Source organism: Propithecus coquereli, unplaced genomic scaffold (genome assembly GCF_000956105.1).
Source record: "Propithecus coquereli isolate 6110/MARCELLA unplaced genomic scaffold, Pcoq_1.0 Scaffold81, whole genome shotgun sequence".
Taxonomy (NCBI): Eukaryota; Metazoa; Chordata; class Mammalia; order Primates; family Indriidae; genus Propithecus; species Propithecus coquereli.
The window spans coordinates 6,721,521-6,733,857 of record NW_012154285.1 but is presented as its reverse complement, the minus strand read 5'-3'; the positions used below and the strand labels follow the sequence as shown (position 1 = coordinate 6,733,857).

Below are 12,337 nucleotides of genomic sequence, written 5' to 3'. Positions count from 1 at the left end.
TCTTGCTCAGGCTGGTCTCGAACTCTTGAGCTCAAATGATCCACCCACCTCAGCCTCCCAGAGTGCTAGGATTACAGGCATGAGCCACCGTGCCCAGCCCCTGTATTCAGCTTTTTCCTCTCAGTAGATGGTGAATCCCTTTCCATGTCAACCAACAGAACCTTAGTGTCCAGCGCATTCTCCTGCCTCAGTTTATTCACGCAGGCTTTTGTCGTCAGGCATCTATGTGGTCTTCAGCTATCACTGTTGTGGTGATCTGACATAGGTCTTTGAAGCTAAATCTCTGCATCTCTGCAAGCGTCTTCCAATTCTTTCTTTGGGAAAAGAAAGTAAAATCGAGTTAAAAAGATATCCTTTTGTCTGATAGAGAAGCTTGAAAATTTTATGAAAAATTTTGAAAGTGAGGCAGCTAACCAGAAAAATAAAAAAAGGGAAGTGTCACCGTGGTACCCCTGTTTAGCTTTGAGCCGAACATGAAGTCATAGGAATAGGAATATAGCTTCTGGTTATGGACTGAACTAAAATTTGTCCTGTAGCTACATGGGGCCTGTGAGAGGGTGGGGGCATGGTGCGTTTGCACACGTGTGTAAAGAGGGGACATATGTAACAATTCACACCTCGCTTGTAAGGAAAGATAAATAATGTCTTACAGGGATAGTAAAAATAGTATTACGAGCGTGCAAAAGAGAAATGTAGAGGTTAAGTATCAGAATTAACAGTTAAAACAGTGATCATTTCTAGGGAACACGATTGGACATCGGGAGGGAAACTGTCTTTTTTTAAAAAATAAAAGTTCCCTTTGGAAAAAAATGCATTTAAAATGCATATATGCCTATATTTTAATACCATCAGATAAGAATTGTTTTTCTTTTTTGAAAGGGCAAAGGAATTGACATTGGCAGTTCTACTGATGATGTTTTTTATCCCCCATGTAGCCCAAAGAGATCACGTGGAGCCCGTCTCGAGTGTTCCCCCCTGTCCGAGCCTGCATGTTCTCGTCTCACCTCACCTCCGTCACCTTCCTGGCCGACCCCAGCGCTGGGGGGGGTCTGCCCCGGGGCACTTTCATCTACGCCACGTCACCGCTGCCTGTTCAGGTGAGACGTCACATGACACGCTGTCCTTCGCCTCTTTCCTTCAAATTTGAAAGAAAAAGCAGGTCCTGAGGCCCAGGCCGAGCCCTCTGATTGTCGCCCTTTTCTGGTGTCTCTTCAGGCCCCATCTTTTTACTGGGAAATCGAAATTGTTTCCTATGGAGATACCGATGATGACACTGGACCAATAGTTTCCTTTGGCTTCGCTACAGAAGCAGAGAAACGGGATGGGGCTTGGACTAATCCAGTGGGCACTTGTCTTTTCCATAAGTAAGTGGCTACGATTGCTTTTCCTTAAAAAAGTAGATCGAAATGCCAGAGAACGGTAGACAGTAGCTCCCCACAAGGTGTTTCTAGGTGTTCAGGAAGCCAAAATAGAATTCCATTGTCAAATAAGTTTGGGGAGAGGAGAGTATTAATATTATTTTTCTTTCTTAGAGATTTACAGTGCACATTAGCAAGATTCCTTCCTACTTGTCCTGTAATAAAAAACCTGTTTATTTCCCAAATCCCATATCACTTTATTCTATGAATATCATTTGGGAAATACTGGTGTGGGTAATTTAATACTAAAGTAATATAATAATCTCAAAATGTGGAAAATACCAGTTGGAAATAATATATTCATGTTTCAGGAGATAGAATAGCTCCTAGGATTTCTGATTATTCTCAAGCTACTGAACCCCCGCCCCCCATCACTCCCTGCCTGCCTCTGTGTTGGCGAGTTAGTCTTGTCTTTGACCTCCCTTCTTTGTGCTTTTCATAGCAACGGCCGAGCTGTGCACTACAACGGCTCCAGTTTGTTGCAGTGGAAGAGCGTTCGCTTAGACGTGACTCTCTCTCCCGGTGAGTGTGGTGGGAGCTCTTTTACCCTGTAACTTTCTCTTGGGTCTAAATAGGTTAAAGTTAAATAAATTTGACAACTGGAAATGGGCAGTTTGTCCTTTGGGGAACACCAAATACTTGTCATTGCTGCCCTGTAGTTGACACTAAACCCTTCACTTTCTGAGCTGTTGCCATTGGAGTCTCCATTTGGTATCTCAGGAGTCAGGTTTGCTTTTGTTCCTCCATCATTAGAAAACTCTGAGATTTTGCATCTCTCTGAAGTTTAGTCTTTCATCAGCTATTTGGTAATGAGCAGATAAATAACTTCAACAAAAAGAATTCTACCACTAGCTCGAGAAATGCATTATTGATACATACAGGCTGTAGGCTTTGTTCTCAATAGCCTGAACATCTTGTCCAACTGTGACATATATTCTGCCTGACAGTTTCAGTCACATAGACAGTCAACTCAGTAAAAAAAAAAAAAATCTATCCTCTCTTCTTTTTAGCCTCCATATAAATAACTTGATCTGCACAGTAGCTGAACTGGGATTGGTCCTGACCGCTCCAACAGTAGCAAAATAGCAGAATCGTCCTTTTGACGTTAGAAGTGGCCAAATACACTGGCTACTTATTTTCAGATAATACATCTTAGCTTCATCTCTGATAAAACTTAAATTGCTATGTGTGTTAGATGATCTGGAACGTTGAGATGGGGAACACAAAGTCACTCCGTCCGCTAAGTAACCTCTTATAGCTGCCTAAGGGGTACTTTGCCATCACTTATCCTGGAGGGAGCTGCTTGTTAAGTTGCACTTTTCCTGGGAACATAGTGTCTTCACTCACGGTCAAGCTGTGGCTTGGAAATTATGTCAGGGCAAAGTTGTTTCTCTCTCGCTTTGTGGAACAGAACTCTGACCTCTCAGTGGAGCACTTACCTAAGCATTTTAGGCACAAAAGGGTGTGTGGGGAGGGAACGGGAAGCATTATCAGGGTTTTTATTTGCTTTTTGCTGTCGTTTGTTGTTTGGTTTTAGCAATTTTGGTCTTTGAAAAGATTTTGGACCTTGGGTGCACAGGCTACCTTTTTCTTAGAGAAACGTATCTGCGTAGAATAGGAACTGGAACCCAATTTTTACAACAGAATCTCAACCTTTGTACCAACATGTGGGGGGGTCCGTTCATCAACAGATAACTGCTGAGCATCTCCTACCTGCTAGGCCCTCCTCTAGGCCCTGGGAATGCCATGGTGAACAATGACAAGGCCCCAGCCACTCGGAAGCTCCCATTCCAGTGGTATCTAAGCCATAGGAGACTCTGATCAAAACAGAACCGTAGAACTTGATGTACTTATGGGAGAGTTTACAGCAGATGAGTTATAAGGCCACATGTGCTAGCAGCTTGCCTGAGGCAGCCGGTGTAAGAGAGCCGATGTGACTGACATGCTCCCCTTGCTTCCGTAAGTCCTGTCCTGCTATCCAGTCGTCCCATCAGAAAGCAGCTTGGCTCGTGCTATCTCAGCTTCTTGCAAAACACCTTAAATACTTACAAGTAAGGGGATACAATGGGATTTTTTTTTTTTTTTTGAGACAGAGTCTCACTCTGTTGCCCTGGCTAGAGTGAGTGCCGTGGCATTAGCCTAGCTCACAGCAACCTCAGACTCCTGGGCTCAAGCGATCCTCCTGCCTCAGCCTCCCGAGTAGGTGGGACTACAGGCATGCGCCACCATGCCCGGCTAATTTTTTCTATATATTTTTGGTTGTCCAGATAATTTCTTTCTATTTTTTTTAGTAGAGTCGGGGTCTTGCTCTTGCTCAGGCTGGTCTCGAACTCCTGAGCTCAAACAATCCGCCCTCCTCAGCCTCCCAGAGTGCTGGGATTACAGGCGTGAGCCACCGTGCCCAGCCTGATACAATGGGATTTAATGGTCTTCCTTTAGCTTACATTGTGGATGGAGTTTTAAATAATGTCTTTTTAAGGCCATTTCCGAATCTTCCATGAATTTACAGAGAAGATGCTACCCTTTTACCTTTATGCCATGAGTAATCCTCCACGTATCAAAAGAGGAAAACTCGTATTCCTCTATTTAAAAAACTGTACTTAGTGTTTTCCATTTTTGTCGTGGCTACCAGGAAAATAAAGGCTAAATTTAATGTGTAATTGTAGTAACTAATTTAACTCGGACACTCAGCATTTTCCTCCTAAATAATTTCTGACATCTTTTTGAAATGGTTTATTTCTATTGTGTTATTTTATATCTATTTAAATTCAGTAACTTCATGTCCTTTTCAGAGGTAACTAAGGATATAAATAGATAGTGATACATAGGCTGCCACACTGGCTACAAATTAGAAATTTACTTAATAAAAAGGGGAAAATGTGTTGTTTCCTTCCTGTTCTCTGCTGTAGGTGACGTGGCAGGAATTGGCTGGGAGAGAACAGAGGGGACCCCGCCGCCTCCAGGGCAGCCAGCCAAGGGCCGGGTGTACTTCACGTACTGTGGGCAGCGCCTCTCACCGTATCTCGAAGATGTCTCTGGTGGCATGTGGCCAGTGGTTCACATTCAGAAAAAGGCAAGTTACCTTGCTGGGAAAGGAAGACAAATTCTCCTTAGTCATTTGTTCTTGTCAGGGGTGGAAAAACGAAAGGCACCAAATGTGCCCGCGTTGTACTCGGTATGTGACGCACAATGACAAAAGGAAGGGCAAAGCCAGCCCGAGTACAGGCCTGCCTTTGCGCCGACCCAGCAGTCCTGGATTGGATGATGCTCTACCAGTAATTTAGTGCTGAGCTGCGCTGGTAGGTTTTTAGCCACCATTCCCAAACACCACCACAAGGAACACCAGCGTTCCTTCAAATGTCAGTAAAATGATTCTGTGGTCAATTGTAAATTTTGAAAACGATCCTCTTGGGTCGCTTAGTATGTCAGAAGCTTGGAGGGAGCCTTCAGTAAAGATTCAGAAGTTCACCTGTATTTAACCCAGCACCCAACATGTGTTTAATCATGGAACTCTTTGGTTTTTTTGAGGAGCACCTGTTAACATCCAGTGTTCTGTGGAACATTCTTACCTGCTACCTGCTGGTGGCTCCCAAATTCCTATCTCCATCCCAGACCTTTCCCTAAACTCCATTTACCTGGCAGGCTAGGCAACATCTTGCAGTGTCTTATCGGCATGTCACAGTTAACATGTCCAAGCCTGAACCTAAACTCAGCGCCGAACCCAAAGCTGCTGCTTCCCTAGCCTTCCTCGTTTCTGGAAATGGCAGTTCCATGCTTTCTCTTGCTACGGCCAAAAACCTTGATGTGCTCCTTGACTCCTCTTTTTTTAGATGCTTCACATCTAATCTGTCAGCAAGTCTTGTTGGCTCTGCCTTCAGAAGGTGTCCAAAATCTGACCACTGTCCCATTACTCCACTGACAGCCTCGCTCGGCCACCGTCATCTCTCGGGTAGCCTGTCACATATTCCCGACTCCCCTCCCAGCCCCCGTTCTTACCCTTTTACATGTCTTTTCACACAGCAGCCACAGTGATCCTTTAAAAATGTTAGTTAGAATGTCACTCCTCTGCTGTAAACCAGGCAGTGGCTTCCTGTTGTCACTCATTGTGAAGCCCAAGTCTTTATAATGACCTACAAGATGCCAGGCGTGGTCACGTGTACACCTCTAGTTCCAGCTATTCAGGAGGCTGAGGCACAGGATCACTTGAGCCCAGGAGTTAAAGGCTGTAGTGTGCTGTGATCATGCCTGTAAATAGCCACTGCACTCCAGCCTGGGCAACATATCAAGACCCCATCTTAAAAAAAAAAAAAAAAGAGCTACAAGATTCTATAGGATCTGACCCATGTCTCTGATACCATCTCTTATTTGTTGAATAAATTAGAGATGCCAATAATTTAAGGCAGCATTTCTCAGCCTAGTCTATTCATTCAACAAATATTTATCGAACACTCATTATATGTCACACACTAAGATCTGGATATATAACAAGGAGCAAAACAGATATGGTCTCTGTCTTCATGGGTTATAATCAGTTGGAGGAATTAGACATAAGTAAATCACACAAATATGTGTATGTGCGTATATATAATCACAAGCTAATAAGTGCTGTGAGTGAGAATCATAGACTTTATGGAAGCAAATAGCAAGCAAATCCGCTCATGTCCCTCTGACCCTGAAGAAGTGATGCTTGAGCCAGGTCTGGAGTGTTAACTGGTCTTAACTAGGCCAAGTCAGAGGAAGGAAATGTGTCAGGTGGAGAGAATGGCATACGCAGTTGTGTCAGGCAGGAAGGAACGGTGTTGGAAACAAGAGAGGTCCCTGCGCTGAGTAGCATGGAGTGCGAGAGCACGAGGCAAGGGGAGGCCGGGCCAGCACACAGTCGTGCCGGCCGCCTGCCTGGTTTCTCACGCTGGCCCGCACCTCGGGCTATTCTTCTGATTTGATGTTTAGTGAATTGTACCTAGGGGGTTAAAAAAAATAAATAAAAATAAACCTAAGTCCTTCCAAATCCTTTATTTGATCTCCTTTCCAGAACACCAAAACTCGAGCTAACTTTGGCTCCCGCCCGTTTGCCTATGCCGAAGGGCAGGCCCACCGCAATGCCGCTGACCTGTGTACCGACCTGGCAGAAGAGATTAGCGCTAACTTCGAGGCCCTGCCCTTCGCCATGGCGTCTGACAGTGACAATGATGCTGGCACCAGTATTGCATCAGACCCGGGCACCCATGGGCCACCGTGCCGGATTGCGGCTGTGGCCACTGCTCAGCAACGTAAGCCACTTCCTTCTGGAACCGTGAATGCTATGAATTCCATAAATCCATTGAACTTGGGCATCCTCGTCACAATCAGGGTTTGCAAACTCCAGAGTCCATCGGTAATGGGGTAACAGGCCGGGTGACAGAACGCAGGGAGCAGGAGAAAGTGTGGTGGACTGGAAATTGTACTACCACTTGCAGGAAGCCTGCCAGTCCTCAGCACCAGCAGGAGGGTGTAAGGCAGTTAAAAATCCCAGAATTTTGTATGAAGTCTCCTCATTTTACAATGTTAGTCATTTGCAAAAATTGAGGTAGTCAAAGAATAATAAGATGCTAATTGTACAGTCTAGGTGGTGGGTATATAGGTGTGCACTAAAACCTTTTCTGATTATTCAAATTATTTTATAATAAAATTGAATATAACTGAGCTGGCCAAACTTAAAATGTTTTTAGGCTGTATTTGGCCCATGGGATTCTGGTTTGCAAACTATTTTAAGAGTATGTTTATTAGTAGTTCTTTCTCATAGTGAAGAACTTTCCAAATTCTTCTCTGAGTTGCATGAATTATACTCATAAAAAACCATCGTAGGATTCAGAGTAATTATGGATGATTAGTTATCCTTGACTCTGTTTAAAATTCCTCAGTGTACTAGGAGTCTTCCTATCACACACATTAAGAGAATCCAGTTCGTCTAAGGGTGAGAAGTTAATGATTTTTCTTCCCTGCTCTTGTTTAGAATTCACTTTTCTTGTGCCTTGTTACAGAATACGATAGTGACACTTCCTGTCATTACAAAGTTGAGCTCAGCTATGAGAATTTCATCACCTCTGGCCCAGACCCTCACCCGCCTCCCATTGCGGATGACGAAAGTGATGATGATGACGATGATGACATCCCGCAGGTAATAGACCTGCAGGTGTAGGTTAGGATTTAGCAGCATTGGCTCAGCTCCCTGGTGACTGGTACAAGCCTCAAGGCATGACTTTGACATAAGGGTACAAGGCTGGCCTTGTTACACTTTGAGTTATGTCATTGTGTTCAAACAGTGACTCGGGAGTGTCCAAATTTCTAAGCCCCTATCAATAGTGGTATCGGTTGGGCCCTTTTGCTCGGTGGAGGTCCAGGTGTTGGAGAAATGAAGTGCTTTGATAGTAACTCAGCAGTAAGCTCCTGTGAAAAGTGTTTCTGTGGCTTCTTTAGAGGGAAAGGAAGAGCTCGCCGCATTCTAGCTGTTCCCTCCTCTGGCATCTGTGGGTGTGTCTAGTGCAGGAGTCCACACCTTGTGTTTCTGTCCCTGGCATTGGAGTGGGGTGAGGACTGTAAGTTAGGGATGGAGCGATGCCTGCGTGAGGCGTTCTGCTCTGCTCATGAAGGTTCCTTCTCCTTCCAGGAGGACCACTACGCCCTGCTGGTGAAAGCATGGGAGACCAAGGTTTTTCCTACCATCCGAAGACGCTTCCGCAACGAAGCAGAGCGGAAATCAGGCCTGGACCAGATCAAGGGTGCTCTACAACTAGGTCTGGTGCCCTTTGTTGTCAGGAGCTTACGTCATGACTTGAAGAGATGGGATAGATGGAAATCAAGATGTAAATCAGGAAAGAGGGGCTCATGTTACATTGCTCCAGGTTTACCAGTGTCCTCCACCTGTCCCTTTAGTGAACTCTGTGGGCTTCTGCTTTCATGGCTGGGCTTTTATTTGCTTGTTAATTTAACTCAGTGTTTTGGGTTGATGGGCTGCTGTACTGAAGCTGGTGTGGTTATAATGGGAAACTTTATGGCCTGGTGGTTAACAGCCATATCTGAAGTCACATGTGCTATTTACCAGCCGTATGGGCTTGAGAAGGTTACTCAGTGTCTCTGGGTTTTCCTCAGCTTTATACTTTTTTTCTTCCTTCCTTCCTTCTTTCTCTCCTTTTCCTTTTCCTTTTTCTTTTCCTTTCTTTTCTTTCTTTTCTTTTTGACAGGGTCTCGCTCTTGCTCAGGCTGGTCTCGAACTCCTGAGCTCAAGCCATCCTTCCACCTCGGTCTCCCAGAGTGCTATGATTACAGGCGTGAGCCACTGTACCTGGTCTGTATTCCTCACCTTTAAAATGGAACCTGTGCTCTGGAAGTTTAATTTGGCAGTCTCCCACTACTCCCTGATTATTAAACAGTATTTTCTTTTTCTCATCCCCACTATTCCTTTTGAAAATGTTACAAAGATTATTGTTCCATAATCTTTTAATATCAGGCCACAGTTTCTCGTTAATTTCCCTTTGATGCTTCTTTCCAAAAGCATCCTTCTCCAATTATAGCCCCTTTTATATTGTTTTCAGAAAATTGCTACAACCAGGTATGGCGGCTCATGCGGCTCTTGGTTATTAATCAGTAGCACCTGTTGCTATCAAACATAGTGATATGTTGTCCCTCTGGGAAGGAAGAACAGAGCAAATCACAGTAGTGGACAGAAGAAGCTGATGTAGTTCTCTGCCTCTCTTAAATAAGCAACAAGTGTTTATTATAGTAGAAATCAAACACAGTACAAAAATGTATAAAGTAAGAAATGAACAGCACCCTCCCTTTCTTCTTCCTCTCCATTTGTACTTTAGTTATTTTAACTAAAATGAAAATGACTGCATAATAATGTACCATCATTTTAGCCATTCCGTATTGATGAACACTTTGGTTATTTCCATTTCTTTATTATTATCTACCAACAGTGCTGAACTACATTTTTGTAACTTTGCAAACTAGTGCTTGTGTTTCTGTGGGAGAGATTTGAGACATTCCTAGGAGTAGTGCATTTAGTATTTTCAACTTGGTAGACAGTGCATAATTACCTTCCCCAGAAGGCTACGTATTCCTATAAATGGCGTTTGAAAGAGTCTCTTACCCTTTTATTCTAGATACAAGTTGGTGTAATGTTTGACCTGAAGATCCTGTACTCTTCGGAGAGTCACCCAGGCTGTTGTATTTTTCAGGCATGGTGGATATTGCCAGGCAGACGGTTGAGTTTCTTTATGAGGAGAACGGTGGCATCCCGAGAGACCTTTATCTTCCCACCATCGAAGACATTAAAGATGAAGCAAACAAGTTCACAATTGATAAAGTTCGAAAAGGTTTCGCTTTCCTCCTTACTTCACCTTTGCAATTTCCTGTGAAATGAGAACTTGAATTTTCTAAAACATGAGACAAGCAGCTTGTGGCTCTCCTAGGGTGACTCTAAGTGGCTTGACCCCCTGTGGAGCACAAGTAGACATATGGCCTCTTACGGCCTCTCCCACTTCCCACAGCTCACCGGCATGAGCTGGGTGAGGCTGGGCTGCAGATACCACGTGGGCCTCTCTGTGGCTTAGTCTTGGCTTCTGAGGTAATAAACCACATATACGTGGCTATACTGGGCTTTTTAGAATTTTAATGGAATTTTTTTTTTTTTTTTTTGAGACAGAGTCTCAATCTGTGGCCCTGGGTAGAGTGCAGTGGCGTCATCTTAGCTCACTGTAAGCTCAAACTCCTGAGCTCCAGTGATCCTCCTGCCTCAGCCTCCTGAGTAGCTGGAACTACATGCATGCACCATCACGATGCCTGGCTAATTTTTTTCTATTTTTAGTAGAGATGGGGTCTCACTCTTGCTCAGGCTGGTCTCGAACTCCTGAGCTCGAGGGATCCTCCTGCCTTGGCCTCCTGGAATGCTAGGATTGCAGATCTGAGCCACTGTGCCCAGCCCACAATATATTCTTTTGATTAAAATCTATTGCATATTTTGGGGAAATGAGGAAAATACAGAAAAGCACAAAAAAGAGAAGTTAAAGCCACTCATTTTTAGAGTTACCAAAAGACTTTCACAAAGCTGTCAGAACATCATGGGCAGGGGAAGAAGTATGTATTTACTTTTCCCTTTTTTCTTTTGAGATATAGTTCACATACCCTAAAATACCTTTTTAAAGTAGACAATTCAGTGGTTTTTAGTATATTCACAAAGTTGTGCGACCATCAAACCATCACCTTTGCATTACCCCAAAAAGAAATCCTGTGACCTCATCGCTCCCCATTTCTTCCCTGCCCCCCTCCCCAGCCCTGAGACCCGCTGATCCACTTTCTGTGTGGATTTTCCAGTTCTGGGCGTTTCATATGAATGGAATCCTATGTGAAAAGACATGTGATCTTTTATGTCTGGCTTCTTTCACTTAGCATAATTTTTTCAAGATTCATTCATATCCTCATTTCTTTTTATGGCCAAATAATCTTCCATTGTATGGATAGACCACATTTTATCTATTCACCTATTGATAGACATTTGACTTCTTTCCACTTTTTGGCTGTTATGAATAATGCTGCTATGAACATTTGTGTATATGTTTTTGTGTAGATACATGTTTTCATATTTCTTGGGTATAAATACATAGGAGTGGAATTGCTGCATCATATGATAACTTCATTTTTAACTTTTTGAGGAACTACCAAACTATTTCCAAAGTGACTGCACCATTTTACATTCCCACCAGCAATGTATGAGGGTTCAATTTCTCCACATCCTTGCCAGCACTTGTTATTATCATCTGTCTTTTTGATTTTAGCTATTTTAGGGGTGTAAAGTAGTATCTCATTATGGCTTTGGCTTGCATTTCCCTAATAACTAAAGGTGTTAAACGTCTTTTCCTGTGTATCTGTTCATTTCTCTTTGTAGGAACACTTACTCAAATCCTTTGCCCATTTTTAAATGGCTTGTGTTTTTATTCTTAAATTGTAAGAGTTTTTACAACATTTTGTTTTATTATCTTCCAGAGTGGGCTGTGTTCCTCTTTGGTTATAACAAAACTGAGGGTATTGTTAAAGGCTGCAGAGCTACTTGGGCTCTAAAATATAGGGTCCCAAGATGATAATGGTACTTCCTCCTGAAAAAACTTCTTCCTCTACCCTCCTCAGGTCTCACGGTAGTAACCCGCTCTCCGGACAGCAATAACGTAGCCAGCAGTACTGTTGGAACTGCTCTGCCAAAATTTGCCATCCGAGGGATGCTGAAAACCTTTGGGCTTCATGGAGTTGTCCTGGATGTCGATTCAGTGAGTGACCAGCCATTCAGATTAATAAGCCCTTTTATGTAAACTGAGGCTTTCATGCCCAGATTCCAAGTACTTCAAAAAGTGATTATACAGATGCGTTTCTCTTTGAATTAGGGACCAGGAAAGCAAGCAATAGTGCTGTGTTGCCAAATGACTGGCCCGAGATTGTGTCATGGACTGAGATCAGGGCTGGTGACAGATGATGAGCTCTTAAGTCTCAATGCTGTCAGCACCTTCAGACCACACTGCCTCTGCCATTATTTTCTGTCAGCTGTGTTCAAACTGTCTTTACATTGTATCTACCAAGTTCCAAGGGAAAATTCTCCCATTGTCCTTGATGAATGGATGATCTGTCACTGTCATGATAGTTATATGGACCCAAATCAAAGAAATAGTTCTGTGATTTTGCTCACATCATCTCACTGGTTCTTTCAGCCTCAGACTCCATATCTGTAAATTGAGCATATGAAATTAAATCAATAGTTTTCCTTCTCCATTATACAAAGCTTCACGGGGCTCAGCCAGCATTTGGAGGGATGGGGTACAGAAGGCACAGATGGAGTGAGAGGGCAAAGCTGATGCTTCCTTTTGAAAATGGAATCCTGTTTGGAAGCCGTGACT

The 12,337-nt window shown here is 43.5% G+C and overlaps 1 protein-coding gene across 1 annotated transcript in view; it reads left to right on the top strand.

The window, feature by feature from the left end:
* The window catches only part of HECTD4 (HECT domain containing E3 ubiquitin protein ligase 4), a 197,294-nt gene that overhangs the window by 151,565 nt on the left and 33,392 nt on the right, over window positions 1–12,337 (top strand). Inside the window, 9 exon segments of the mRNA XM_012663419.1 lie at window positions 936–1,097; window positions 1,216–1,364; window positions 1,861–1,940; window positions 4,328–4,491; window positions 6,451–6,688; window positions 7,439–7,575; window positions 8,065–8,191; window positions 9,635–9,772; window positions 11,580–11,716. Of these exon segments, the coding sequence (XP_012518873.1) occupies window positions 936–1,097; window positions 1,216–1,364; window positions 1,861–1,940; window positions 4,328–4,491; window positions 6,451–6,688; window positions 7,439–7,575; window positions 8,065–8,191; window positions 9,635–9,772; window positions 11,580–11,716 (1,332 nt within the window).